A 15919-nucleotide genomic window follows, 5' to 3' on the forward strand; every position below is an offset into this window, starting at 1 on the left:
ACAAAATGGCCTCAGCGGAAAACAAAAGAAGTATAGGATCAATCCACAGGTTGCGAATAGGTTTCTATGCTCAGTATGTATATATACCAGGTCTTGTGACTTGTATATCAGGCCCATATTCAGTGCTTGTGTAGGACAGAGAAAGTGAACACAAAATGACTAGCGTAAACAGTAAAGTCATATTATCGGTTACATAAAGGCTCCCCCCGGTGTACCATATGCTTTGAAGTGTTCTGCTTCTCTAGAAACTTAGTACACGCAGCAAAGAAGCAAGAAACACAAAATGACGAGCATAAAAATGTACGTAGTGTCATACTATATAAATTACGAATGATCTTTCCATGGTATATACATCCGCACCTATAACACTGTACATATATATTAGACATCCATACCTATAACATCACTCCATACATTGTACATATATATTAGACATCCATACCTATAACATCACTCCATACACTGTACATGTATATTAGACATCCATACCTGTAATATCACTCTATACACTGTACATGTATATTAGACATCCATACCTATAACATCACTCCATACACTGTACATGTATATTAGACATCCATGCCTATAAGATCACTCTATACACTGTACATGTATATTAGGCATCCATACCTATAACATCACTCCATACACTGTACATGTATATTAGACATCCATGCCTATAACATCACTCTATACACTGTACATGTATATTAGGCATCCATACCTATAACATCACTCCATACACTGTACATGTATATTAGATATCCATGCCTATAACATCACTCCATACACTGTACGTGTATATTAGACATCCATGCCTATAATATCACTCTATACACTGTACATGTATATTAGACATCCATACCTATAACATCACTCCATACACTGTACATGTATATTAGACATCCATACCTATAACATCACTCTATACACTGTACATGTATATTAGACATCCATACCTATAACATCACTCTATACACTGTACATGTATATTAGACATCCATACCCATAACATCACTCCATACACTGTACATGTATATTAGGCCTACGATCTGCTCTGTCACTGAGGATATTTAGCAAAAGGAACACAGAATGACTTCATCGCAAAAAGAAGCGTCATATCAGAGGTTGGGAAAAGACTTCCCTCGGTAGATACATGTATGCTTATGTGTTGTATAACATGTGCAAACGGCGTTTTGTTGTTCTAGTCACTTAGTAACCAGTATTTAGCAAATGGAAAAGGAATACAAAAGCACTTTGAGGACAAGGACGTTGCAGAGATAACGGACTATACAAACAGTGTAAGTAGCAGTCATCTGAGGTATATGTATGAATATCGACCATGAGGATTCTTCCCAACATGTGGTTAGATTACTGTACTTACTGAGGTTGTGTGGTACTGGCTAGTGACATGCGATTATATGAATAAAACAATGCAGGTACGGTATACAGGTCACAGGCTATATTCATACAGCGCATGCGCCGTTCTCTACGTTCACGTTACATCACTGTCACCACTAGCAATTTTTTTGCAGATATCTTGAACAACGCTGAGGTCACTATGGTCACTTTGACGAGGCAGGATGTGATATCAGAAAACACAAACAATATACTTGATCCACCTTCATTCTCTTTATGCATAAAGTATGCACAACATGTAACCAACATCTGAAATGATTTTATTGAAGAATGGTGATTAAACGCACGAGGACACCAGTGGTGAAGCTAAGCCTAAACAACCCTACGTACATCACACAGGCTCCAAAGGTCAAACTTACCTAGTAGTGGCAGAGATGTAATGCTAGTGTATAGAGCGGTACATGCGCAGTAAGGAGTGTGGTCTATACTTACTTTAAGTACACAGCGATCCACCATCGTATCCACCCACTCACTGTAACATTCCACCGACGCCTGCTTACTTAGCAGTGTCCGAAATTCATGAAAATCTGATGACAGACAAGTCGGAGTATTCAAATCAATCGACGTATGACGGTAATAGACAATTAAAACGTAATCCAAATAAAAAGTGCAATTTATTTTTTATATATTTATTGGATCAATGCTTCACACATTATGCTGTTACGATCCCTTAGGCTCATATGATTAAAGCAAGGGTCCGTTGTGGCTATAAGGTACTTCTTGAGCACACGGCGTCAAATACAAATCAGTGATTCAATCAATCAAGTTTTTATTTAGTGTTGGATGGGGGGAGGGAGGGTTATCATCGATCAAGGGAGGCACACAGAATGACTACAGACAGACCTAGTAACCTTTCTTATATATACCGACTTGCCTTAAACTATACTTAAACTCTCTCATCACGTTGGCCTTTTGACCAATCGAGTCCTTTCGCCTGTGTGTTGGAAGAGAAGTCTCACTTAATTTAGGTGTGGATCAGTGTGTGGAGGGGCTAATAGATCTGCCTTTAGTCGCACTGCAGCAAGCAGAAATGTTCCACAGGACTAGAAATGTTCCGTGGCATTTTAATTAATCTGACTGATGCTTAACGCCATATACTCCGTCATAAACCACTGCCCTTTGGCAAGTCACTGACCAGCTTTCTCAAGTGTGACATATTAATGGGAGCAATCTTTAACGAAAGTTAGACTAAGCAAACGGCCCCACGAGAATCGTCAATTACTTTTCTTCTTTATCGCCCAACGAACAGTAAGAGGAGTACAATCCACAAATTGATTGGCATATGGTAACAACTGCAAACTGCTTAATTCAAATATGCAGATCCCAATGAAATGATAGTGATCCCGAGGACGTGATGGGGATCCCATGTGATCTCAAGTGATTCCAAGGAAGTGATTGTAATCCCAAGTGATTTGAAGGCAGTGATAGTGATCCCAAGGAAATTATAGTGATCCTAAGTGATTTATTTATTAATTTATTTATCTGATTGGTGTTTTACGCTGTACTCAAGAATATTTCGCATTATGGTGGGGGAAACCGGGCAGAACCCGGAGGAAACCCAGGGCCATCCGCAGGTTGATGGAAAACATTCCTACATGTACGTATGGCAGGAGAGGAAGCAAGCATGAGTTGAACTTGAGCTCAGAGCAACCGTATTGGTGAGAGGCTCCTGGGTCATTACGTCGCGCTGACGTGGTACTCTCCTCACCACGGAGGCCCCGATCCCAAGTGATCCCAAAGGAGAGGTAGTGATCCCAGAGAAGTGGCAGTTATCCCATGTGATCCCAAAGAAGTGATAGGGATCTCAAGTGGTCCCGAGGAAATAACAGTTAAAATTAAAGCTTTACAGAATAGAAAAGACATTAGGTCTGCTTGGTTTGCTCATAGCGTGATTGCAGAAACAAAAACACAATTTTGGCCTACATTGAACTACCAGTTTCTGATGGGTGACGGTATGCTGGAACTGGGTAAATCCTGCTTGACAGCACAAGCCTGTGAAGTCAACGGCTGATATGTCTTCAATCATCTGTGATACAGTCTCCTGATTTAGTAGCACCGACCGGGCTGTCTACAACAACAAGAACAACAACAACAGCACGAGATCACACAAACTGATGTGGCTATTAAGTGTGCACACTAATCACGTTTGAGGAGCAAGAGATTTTCAAGAGACATGGATCCGTAATGTTGATCGTCTTTAGATATAGTACTGGGAATTGCTTTCAATTTTTTCGATATACGCGATTTTGCTTAGTTCGGATGGAAATATCCCGGTTATGCAACATGACAAAAGTAAAAAAGGTGTATGGTTTTAAAACTTCATCTGGAATACTTCGGCGATGCATTTATACATTTGGTCTAGTGGTGTCCAAAATTAGAACATCTGACGGTGGCAATTGGTAATTGTGGCCAAATGAATTAAGGCATTACATAGTATATATATTTATTTGATTGCTGCTTTTCTTTAAGTACACAGCGATCCACCATCGTATCCACCCATTCAATGTAACATTCCACCGACGCCTGCTTACTTAGCAGTGTCCGAAATTCATGAAAACCTGATGACAGACAACTCGGAGTATTCAAATCAATCGACGTATGACGGTAATAGACAATTAAAACGTTATCAAAATCAAAATAAAAAGTGCAATTTATTTTTCATTTATATATTAATTTGATCAATGCTTCACACATTATGCTGATGGGATCCCGTAGGCTTTATGACAGCTCATTTAGCAAACATTTAGAACTGTCTACAATAACAACAACAACACGAGATCACGTCCTCACGCCTCCTATGTGCACATGACGCATCGGGTCCTCCGTGGCTCAGTTGATTAGCGAGTTAGTGCAGCCAGGAGCCTCTACCCAACGCAGTCGCTGGGAGTTCAAGTCCAGCTCATGCTGGCTTCCTCTCCGCCCGTAAGTGGGAAAATCTGCCAGCCGCCTGTGGATAGTCGTGGGTTTCCCCCAGGCTTTGCCCAGCTTCCTCCCACCATAACGCTGGCCGCCGTTGTATAAGTGAAATATTCTTCAGTACGGCGTAAAACACCAATAAAATAAATAAATCAAATCAACGTGTGATCTGTGAAATGTCGTATATGTTGAATTCGGAGAACAGTTGAAAATCGTGTACGAAAAATGTCTTACCTGTGCCAGGTGCACAAATGCCATCTGCCTGCGTGTCATCTTTACAAACCACCGGACAACTGAAACAAACAAAAAGATGCTAACTAACCCGATGTGTAAAAGCAGTCACTATGGCAGGCCGTCCTTGGTGTCAATTAAGGTTATACAAGTCACACAGCGTGACTTTAGGTTCATGTGCAAATCATGTAATAATCATGCATGATCATTGATAAATTATTGTTTAAATCGATCTTGTTTATTATTCTATTTCAGGTGAAGATAGGTTTATAAATATGCACGTTCAGAACAAATAAAGATCAGAAAATGATATTTTTGATGTCAACACGTAAATTCTTCTAATAAGAAGTCATTCAAACTTCACAAAAAAACTCCTAAGTGGGTCTACAGGGATGATGAATCAGTTAAAATCAAGCAAAATGTGTCACTTGATAAATGCTAAAATTTAGGTGAAATACATCAGTTATTAAAAGGCTCTTGAGAAATTTCTACCTGTTTTTTTCTTTTTTGATTTTACTTTATACGGCTACAAACTGTAATGATACGAGTGAGTGAGTAGGTGGTTGGGGTTTAACGTCGTACTTACTAACTTTTCAGTCATATGATGACGAAGGAATCCTTAGAATTAATGTGCCTCCTTGTTGCAGGACGGATTTCCGCCGCTCTTTTATCTAGTGCTGCTTCACTGAGGCGCCTTACCGAAGGCAAGTAAGCTGCCCCGTTCAAGCCATTATACTGATACGGGTCAAGCAGTCGTTTCACTATCCCCTTCATGCTGAACGTCAAGCGAGGAAGTTACAACTTCCCCGTTTAAGGTCTTTGGTGTGACTCGACCCATGAGTGACCCTGAATCTACCGTTCCGTAATGAAAATGAAATGAAACTCGTCAAATCATCACATCATTTTTTTATTATCATTTCAGGGCTCACAAGATAACCTGTTACCACCTTGGTACCAGTTCTTCTTACCTTCCATTTTCTTAATTCTCAAAGGATCTGGTATGGTTTCTAAAGCGTTGTCTATCCACATCGGTAAACGGCGGATAAAGCATTTGATCTCCGTACTTAAGCTGCGGAAAGAAAACAAGTGTATCGTATGGTGAAGACGTCAGACAAAAAACACTTATAGCAGAGAAGAGTTCTGATTATTACTGCCTTGGAAAGCGATAACATTCGGTTTCCAATTGCGGTCATTATGAAAAATTATTTTTGACTGTACATATTCAGCTTTGAAAGATGATCGAATTTAGTGATTGGTTGGTGTAGATAGTAGGCAAGCATATGTAAAAATTGCATTTAAAAAATGGCCGCCATTGTATAAATGAAATATTCTTGAGTACTGTGTAAAACACCAATCAAATAAATAAATATTTAAAACATGTGAAACAGGCCACAAGATCACAACAACTTCGAAGATAATAATGTAGACCATGTGTTTTGTGTGACGACTTCAGTCAACGTCTCAGCTTATTACAGGTGTCCAAAACATTCCATCTCATCTTCTCCATATATTACTTCAATTTTACAAGTACGTCTATTACAAGTGTATGGCAAGTAAGTATGCACGTAGTGTCTCGCTCAGCTGCAGATACTTGACTAATTCATGACTAATTCGGCTTAAACTGGGGCTGCATGGTCCAAATCTTCATGGTGCTGAATGATATCGCCACGGGGAATATGTAAACCGTTGCACGCAAAGCGCAACTGCAACTAAGATGCTATGATTTGTATCAACTACATGTCTACATGTAGCATGGTACATCATTTGGATGATGATCAAATTTATTTTTTTGAAATATTTCTCTGATTTTCCATTATTGAAAAGCCTTGACAGCTTCTCTTTACAAGAAACCGTTCTAACGTTTTGCTTCATGGACTTTTTACTCCTGTGGCGGTTTGTGTTTAATGTTGTTAAGGAAACTGATTGATTTAACGATTGCCGCGATCGAGAATTTTTTTACTTACACCATGCCGATTAGATTTAGATGCTAGGGATTTGTACGCGCAAAGTAAACCATTGACCTTTGTCCAGTATTCGAAATCCATTTGACTTAAAGTAGGAGAAAACATAAAAATTACATAAAGTTTAGATGAAAGAGTGCAAAAAATGTTGTAAATATGATCAACAGATTTTTTCGATTCTTTTTTGAAGAGAAAAAAAAACCTGAAAATGTTTTAAGTATGGTGGATATTGGGACCACTTTTTGGTATATATTGTCTTTGCGTAAAAATGTTATAAATGATGATGTAACGCATGTTTAACAAATATATATGCACTAGAATTTGGTCTTTTCACCTTCATGTGTTCAGCTTGGATTTTGATCATGCATGTATTTTTTAATATATTCACAAATTTTACAATAATTTTGAATAAATGCATGTGTGTGGATACCAACAATAAATTTACATTCAAATAAATGTATTAGGCATACATCACATCCTTATTTAGAACATTATTATGCAAAGACAATATAGACCAAGAGTCGGTTCCAAATACCCACCATCACAAAAATGTTTTCAAATACCCTTTTTCTCCTGAAAGAAAAAATCGAAAAAAATATTAAAGATTCTCCTTTAAAGCTTTTTGGAGTTTTTGGGAAATTGGTCTAGGATTACTAACGTCAAATGTCCATCTTGATTTGAGATTAGTATACAACTGTTTAGTTCGAAACTTGGATTCTTGGCCCTAAGTGAAAACATGACCATTTTGTGACTTCATGTCGAATCTTTTTTGGATTTGAAACTTAGTTTCAAATCTTTAACCACATAACGAAGCACACAAATCAAAGAACATTCCTTCAAAGGGTATAAAAGCGTATATAAATTTCCAGAAAATGGACTACTTGGGAAATCCTTAAATGATTCATAAAATCTTTAGTTTTTACTTTTCTTAATATGCAGTTTATGATGTGTATTATTATATAAAAGGTAACAAAAAGCCTGCTTAGCTTTTCTCTTGAGCCGCAAATATGCCATTTAACTATAGTTTTTCCACGATCACAGTGGTAAGTCCGGAAATTACATGTAAGTAGAAGAGCTGTACTGACGTCATCTGTGATAGTTGGGAAGAGCCTACAAAAATTTCCGCCCAAAGATATGCATAAAATAGAAGGGCAATCAAGAGATAAATATACACCTTTATGATGAAAATAAAAACATTTCCCTTAAACTTTACACAAAAAAAATTCTGTTGTATCAGCACAGACTTGTGTTCTTTCCGACAAAAGCCTTGTGATAATGAACACAAGATACGTAGGATGTTATACACAATACTTGTTGCAGCATACACAAGTTTTTGTTGTATTGCACAAATTACCTCATTTTGGTTCAACACAAGATTGTGTTTTATTTTTTTGTAACACAAACATGTGTATTTCACATTTATTTAACACATGTTTGTGTTGGGGTAACACGTTTCTGTGTAGAATGAAAATGACACAAGTTGTGGTGTTAGATTTCAACACAAGTGTTTTTTGTGTGTTATAGTCTTTGTTTCAGAATTACTTTTAATGTATCCTTTAAGCACCAACAATTCGAAGGGATTACTTCTCGCCTTATACCCACATATATTTTGACATGAAGTTGACTGAAAGATGTGGTTTTGCGGCAAGAAACAGCAATCAAGTAAATAAATAAGCATAGTTTACATCTTAGATATGTCACAGATATTTAGTCTTGTTTCAGTTCTAAAAGTACTGTGAAATATCGTAAACAAGACATACACAGTGACAGAGAAAATGCTGATTTCAGTCAATGTATAAAAAAAAGCAATTCCGTACTGGCCCATGCACAATCCCTCAGCCTCAACTGCACCACACCTCAACCTCACCTGTACCACACATGTGCTTCACTTGTATCACACCTGTGTCTGCCCATCCTGGAGAAGTGAAATACCTCTGACCTGGGCCTCACATGCACCACACCTTAACCTCACTTGCACCACACCAGCCTCTAAGTTGTACCACACCTGAGCCTAACTTGCACCACACATGACGGTATTCAGATAGTTTTAATATGTGTTGTTTGTGTCTGCAGCCATATGAAGACAACTAAAGCACTGAGATAAGGTATGGTGAACTTTGATCATTTTATAGCTAAACTACGAGTAAAACACAACCGATTTTACCGCTATGTCTTTAATTTAGCATGGATGTTTACTGCATTGAAATGAATAAACTTGAAAGCACTAAATGCACTAAAGCACTTAGAATTAAGCCACTGCTCAGAATGTAATGGCCGCCGTTAACTGAGCAGTTTGTAGATTCCGTTGACCATTATGTCTGATGTTGGAGTCCAGTTCTCGCTAGCGAGACTGAATTTAACCTTATATAAAAGCATAATGTAGTGTAGGCGTTCTGCATTAATGACGTGCGATCAGCTTTTGATAATGAGATGTTGTGTGATATGGATAAATGAATTACCGATATCAAAAAAACGAATTATCGATATCGATAAAGGAATTGTCAATATCAATAAATAATTTATAGATACTAATATATGAATAATCGATATCAATAAATATTTATCACTATCGATAAATATTTATCGCTATCGGTAAACAATTATCGACATTTATCTATATCAATAAACCTCGATGAAATGTTAATTTGGGCTCCCATGTTCTAACATCTAACCTATATAGTAATGAAATGTAATGTTCTAGACTAAGAGGGAAACACCATGGAAGCCAATCAAAACGCATGCAGGTCTTTTCAATATTACATGCGTTTCCACTAACATTAGAACATATACAGTTTTGCAGAAATTTATCTTCATGAATTCTGTTTTAGAACAGCATCCCATAAAAGAGGTCAAAGTTGAAGACGCATGCTGTCAGACCCAGGTCATCTACAGAAGTATTATCTTGATCGCAACAACCTAAAATCACCTAAAACTGAATCGTCAAAAAACTGGAAGGTGTTGAGCCTTGACATATATGCTTTAACAATCTAATTCCTTATGTAAATACATCAACACGGCAATAACAAGGAACACTGGTGAAATTAGAAAAAGTTCAGGCAGAAACCTACTTAAGTTCGTGGGTTTCCTACCCTCATAATGCTGGTCGCTGCCGTGTAAGTGAAATATTCTTAAGTACAGCGTAAAACACCAATCAAATAAATAAATCAAACCAGAAATATGGCAGGTAATAATATGGACTGTTTTTGTAATATCGATGAAGACAATACACTCAATAAACACTTGCTCGAAAACATGTTTATAGAAACTATGAACTGTTCTTGTACATACCACAGGTGTTCAACACGACGGTTTGCATGTATAAGCAAATGAGCTATACGTTGCACCTGTGTAGGCCATTAACGCCCACTAATAATGGGTAAAGCGATGTCGTAAAACCGCGAACAAAACAAACAAACCAAAATCTGCTTTTTCATTCTTTTACACGGATAACCCACCTGTCAGGTATGTCCTGAATTGTAGAAGGTATTAACACATCTATCAGTACCTGAAAAACACCACGAAAATGCAGAGTTGAGAAAGACACACTTGATTAAAAATATGCTTACATTTGTCAGATGTTTTACTGCAATGGGTATCGTGATTCATTAAGCAGATAATAATATACACAAGCAATTTTAATAATTTATGGTACAAATAGACAGCAAATTTATGTGAGTTTAGAACTAAAATTTCTTAAACAGCGCAAACGTTCAGATTACACATAAGAGAAAGGTGAAGAATTGCAGTTGCATGATAGGCAAGAGCAAATGGAAGTCAAACGTTATGATACTGATAACTACACGTAAATCAGGTGTACTTAATATTTTGATGTTTTTCTGTATCAAATGTGTTTATTAATTTGATTGATGCTTTCTGCCGTTTTGAAGAATATTTCTGTAATTATGGCCATGTCTATAAGGGGACAGAACGGGACAGCATCCTGAGAAAATGACTAGCCCTGATTGGCTATACTATGCCAAACTTCTGACGTAAAATAACAGTTAAACAAGCAGAAGTTGGATTCGACCACAGGGCCTCATTGGTCATGATCTGTCACGACCTTTCTACAAAATCCATTGGTTCACACTGCCAGTTATAAGGTCCCGTTAGACTTATTTCACTCAACTATTTGTTATATTTAATCCCACCGTTTGAACAAATCTAAAAAAAATGAATAAACGTAGTTTCAGATATTTATAGTTTTCAGTCTTCTTTCCATAGACGCTTTCTTGTTTTTGAGCTATTTTTCACTCTATTGTTGAACAAAAGGTCATTAAATATTTGACCCACGCTGAGAACTTAGTTAGAATGGAAGCCCTGTCTTTTTAGAACTGCATTATAACAACGAGAACCTTAGGGTTCAAACTCATGTTTTTCAAGTGGAAGATAAATTCGGCGAAATCTTTAATATTATTAGTTATATGAACGGTCTGATATTTCGTCGAGAAGGTCAGTATTTTCACATCCTCGTAAAAGTTATTGACTTGCACATTGTCCAAGAGCGTTACCATTGATCAGTGCATGCGTCTGTGACACCGTGGGTAAACATCAAAAATATTCAAAGCGTAAGGTTATATCTCACCTCTTATGCGAAATGCAGTAACTTATCCAAGGCAAATGGACCATGCAATGAGAAGCCTAGAATTTTCTCTGAATTGTGATGGGCAAACAATGCTATAGGTGTGCCCCCATTGTCTACGTTTGCTGTACAACAAGCCCGTTCTTCCATTAGATAAGCATTTATTATTTATTTATTGATTTGATTGGTGTTTTACGCCGTACTCAAGAATATTTCACTTATACGACGGCGGCCAGCATTATGGTGGGTGGGAACCGGGCAGAGCGCGGGGGAAACCCTCGACCATCCGCAGGTTGCTGGCAGACCTTCCCACGTACGGCCGGAGAGGAAGCCAGCATGAGCTGGACTTGAACTCACATCGACCGCATTGGTGAGAGACTCCTGGGTCATTACGCTGCGATAGTGCGCTAATTGAGCCACGGAGGCCCCACCCCATTAGACAAGTAAGGCATTACGTACCTTGTACAGAACAGAGTCACAGAGGCCCACCAGATCTGTGACGAGACTGGCCCCCATTAGCTCCAACAAGTGTTCCGGCATACCTTGCCAGAAATGTAACAAGAAGTTTTGCACCTACAAATGTAGCAGGGTTTATACAATATGACGTGTGATATCTAAACAGTTCATATCTTAAACTTAAATGCTTAATAAGGCTGACGGTTTATGCATTTATGAAGTCATATATGTAGCCACAATTTTAAAGTATGACACAGGCAGAAAACCTCAGAATACAGTTTCACGTTCAATGAACTATAAAATAGCAATATGTTAGTGTGTAACTATACTTCCAAGAACAGAAATCAAGTGTAGGTGTACGTGCTTTTATTTTGTTTATTTATTTATTTATTTGATTGGATTTTAACGCCACAAATGCCCTTGTTTGAGGCACGTATTACCAATCTCTTTCTCCAGGCAATTTACTTAAAATAAACGATACTAACTATAATGACAAAAAGAAGTTTAGGTACACATAGCTCATTACCCAGGCCCCTCGAACGGAACATTTGCGAATCTAGACAAGTAATCGATGTCATAAACTTATTGCCCACGATACCCTAAAACACCCCTTACCCATTCCCCACCCCCCAAAAAAGAAAACACCAACTTACCTCCTCAAAGTTTGCGCTAATGACTGTATCCAGAATGCGCTGACAATGAGTACGATACATCATTATGAAGGTTTCAAACTGGAAGCAAAATGATGAAACTGAATCAAGGAAATTCAAAACGTGTTCCCCAGGCTAAATATCCAGAATTTATGCATAAATCAAACTGCCACAAAATGAATAAAATTCAATCAAAAACTGACATCATTTAAAGCATTTATTACAAAGGAAACAACACCCAATCAAAAACAAATCGTTTAATACTAAGAAAAATATATACAGATCCGGCTGAGGGTTACACAAAATGAACCAAGGTGCACATATTTTTTATAACATTAGGACAATAATTGAAAGAGATATTGTACAAAAACAAAACAGTGACAAACGGACAAATAGCTAGACAGACCGACTGATCCTAATTAATAACTCAGGCTTTTCTCTGCGTGAGATAGCAAGAACATACTTTTTCTTCTTGATTACTCTCCTATAAATGACCATAGTGTTTCCAAATGAGAAACATGGACTTGAAACGTGGTTCAGCTAAGAGATATATCTATCTAATCCCAAACAGTCCTAAATTGGGATGGGATGTTCCAAAATGTTGACTTCATATTTTGGTTTCCTTTATGGCTGTGTCCAATAATTCAGTGTACGCAAAAACCAGATAAAATCTGATTAACATACAATGATGAATTAATAAACGATGTAAAGAAAAATACGTTTAACAAATAAATCCTGTAGTGATCTTTTACAGCCTCACGCACCTTTTCTTTGTCCATGCCCTTGGGCAGAAATAAATTGTTGGCCTCGGGGAATTCTGGGAGAAGAGTCCCGGTTTTCGAACTCAGTGAGTATTTCCTACTGGATCCCTGAAACAGTGATAGCCATGTAAATTGGTACCCTATTTTTAGGCCACACACGGCCCTTTGATCAGTTTCACAAAGCACAAGTAACCTGATGTTTTTGGCATCGGTCGCCATAGTAGTTACGAGCACGTGACTTGTCCGTATGCAAGCTTTATTACAGTAACTACATGTATTTCTGTTATTTTTATTTTTAAAGCCACATGCAGATACTTAAGTTGTTTCCTGTAAAAACCTTGTCCTTAAAAAAACTTTAAACTGTTTTTTACACTCTCGCACGTGGCCAGTCATTCAGTTTTTCTGGGTATAGTTTTCGTCTCAGAAGATGTGAAATACAATAAACTACCACAGGAAATAGCGAGTTAATCTACGGAACAAATATGACTTTTTGACCAAGTGTTTACTGGAAAGCTTAAGCTATGAGCCTAGGTATTGGGGTGTATAGAACAGCTGACTGTGAACCCGGGTCAATATTATCTTAACGTGAAAGCCAACAATGGCGATGGCTGCCGGCGTTCCAAAGCCGCCACGTCGTCGACCGGACGGAGAAAATGTCCATACCAGACGCGGTGATCTGTTGCCGGGTTACAGGTCCTCAAAGCGTGCAAATTGAACGAGAGGGATTTCAGGTCAACGGAGATCTAAATATGCTCGTGTGTTCGAAAACCCGCCACGACCACTGTATAGCATCTTGTTCAATTAATTATTTTCACATGTGATAAAGGCTCCACACAAACCCTGATATCCCAGGCTTGTTTAAACGCTCGCGTCCCGTCTATAGGCTGAATAGACTAATCCCGACCTTTAACGGGACTTAAAGCTTACCTGAATACAATTCCATAGATGAATGGAAACTTTAATCTAATTTTTATATCAATCTTTTCAAGTCATTTATTTTGTCCGTTTAATATCAGGTGCTCTTATATGCAGACCTTCATTTGTCATTTTCTTATAACTTAAATGCGGATGTGATGAAACAAAACAGCTTATCCACTGACCATTTTATCGTAGAATGTAATTCATTGCCTAAAGGTTATATAAAGGTGTGAATTATCGGTTATAACATTAACTTACTTCTGTTTTAATTTTCGTTCCAGAAAACCTGTAAAACAAAACAGTGAAAGGTAAACACAATGCACTCTAACGAAGAAACAGTATATACGTTTCCGGGGATTACACTGATTAAATGCTGATATTACTACAATAACTGTCCTTATTGCAATCAAAAAGAATCAAACAATAACACACGTTGAATTATGGATATCAGTTATAACAACACAGGAAGCAAACATTAAAGGGGGTTTTGACAATGTGGAACATAAAAAAACATCGAACATTTAAGTGAACATGTACAATGGTTGTTTAGTAAGTATTTGGCAATGATGAACACAGAACCTATATATACACAGTATGTACAGCATTGCAGGATATTGGCTGCAGCCAATTAAACCACTTTGTACATTGGTGGACACAGAAATAAAGTATTTGTGATGACAAGTGAATAACATTTGTCTATATCCGTATATTTAATAAAAAATAATGCATTTAACAATATATAGTAACATGGACATATAACCGGATCATAAAGCGTGATTTATGTACTAACAGGTTATTTTGGTCTGTTAAGAGCATCCTCCGTTATATCTGTATGTTTATGGTAGCATACCTGGTGAGTCCCTTTCCGGAGTACACAGAATGATAATATATAGATGTCTCCTTAATCCCAATCCCATAATAGTGGTATCTGCACAAAAAAGAAGGATGATATATATAAATCAGAAAATAAGGAGGAAAACATTTGGTGACTAGTAATTACAGAATGGTTCAAAGTAGAAATAAGCAAATCAAAGTTGTTTTCTTCATTTTTTATATAAACTTTCATTTTATCCAAATAAGCTGATTCTTACAGGAAGAGAAAGCTAAAAGATAAAGTAAGGTTCATCAAACAGGCAACTTAAAACTATGCATATGCTTTCATTTACTTTTTTTTTTAGATTTTTGTGAAGAGAGTTAAAGCCGTTTAAACCTTTGAATTCTAAGGTGGGCTTTATGGACCATACTAGAGTATAGGAACTCTGACGTCACAGGAAGTGTTTCCAACTTTAATCACGACGCAGAATGTTGTAATAGATCTTTTAACTCATAGGAACTATGAAAAAAAGGTGATGTGACGTCAGAATTCCAAAATACCGTCAGTATGCCCATAAACCCCACCACAGAATTCAAATATTTGAATGCCTTTTAACATTCTTAAGAAAAATTTTAAAAATTAAAAAGAAAGTATTTTTACACATACTTTTCAGTTGTCTGTATAAGGAACCTTAATTGATACTTTCTATGGCTTTAATTATGGAAAGGTTTTGAATACTACATTAGGGCAACAGGCACAGGGTAAGATGTGGGTGAAGACGTAAAGCAATTAATTGTCAATATTTTTATTGTCATCTGTGATTTTTTTAACAAAAACATAAAACACTACCCTTGATTAAGCAGGTCTAGAAAGCAGGAAATTGTAGCCTTGTATACATAACAGAAGAGACATCATTGACGACAATACTTACTTCGACTGCCCTCTTGTTCCCAAACGACGCGTTGTTAACTTTGGAAATCTCTGGCGTATGATCTGGGTATTATAACAATGAATACTTAACTGTAGTATATTCGGTAGTGATAAGATGACAGTGCATGTCTGAAGGTAGTTTTCCGGCCATCAACCGAACACAGACATTTATTTATAAATAAAATAAGTTGGGTGTGGCAATTAATACCAATCCGATAAATACATATGATATGACGTGAATTTCTGTTCAGAGTAAAGTATAAAAAGCTCAGATAGAACGTCCT

General features: G+C 37.3%; 1 protein-coding gene across 1 annotated transcript in view; it reads right to left on the bottom strand.

Moving 5' to 3' along the window:
• Positions 1–15919, bottom strand: part of LOC135467464 (DNA-binding protein RFX6-like) — a 37330-nt gene that overhangs the window by 7702 nt on the left and 13709 nt on the right. Inside the window, exons 4-14 of the mRNA XM_064745238.1 lie at positions 15637–15698; positions 14742–14819; positions 14150–14177; positions 12977–13081; positions 12216–12293; positions 11566–11679; positions 9983–10032; positions 5535–5635; positions 4570–4628; positions 3343–3487; positions 1852–1946 (exon numbers count right to left, since the gene is read on the bottom strand). Of these exons, the coding sequence (XP_064601308.1) occupies positions 1852–1946; positions 3343–3487; positions 4570–4628; positions 5535–5635; positions 9983–10032; positions 11566–11679; positions 12216–12293; positions 12977–13081; positions 14150–14177; positions 14742–14819; positions 15637–15698 (915 nt within the window). The remainder of the gene's footprint in view (positions 1–1851; positions 1947–3342; positions 3488–4569; positions 4629–5534; positions 5636–9982; positions 10033–11565; positions 11680–12215; positions 12294–12976; positions 13082–14149; positions 14178–14741; positions 14820–15636; positions 15699–15919) is intronic.

Source organism: Liolophura sinensis, chromosome 6 (genome assembly GCF_032854445.1).
Source record: "Liolophura sinensis isolate JHLJ2023 chromosome 6, CUHK_Ljap_v2, whole genome shotgun sequence".
NCBI classification, from domain to species: Eukaryota; Metazoa; Mollusca; class Polyplacophora; order Chitonida; family Chitonidae; genus Liolophura; species Liolophura sinensis.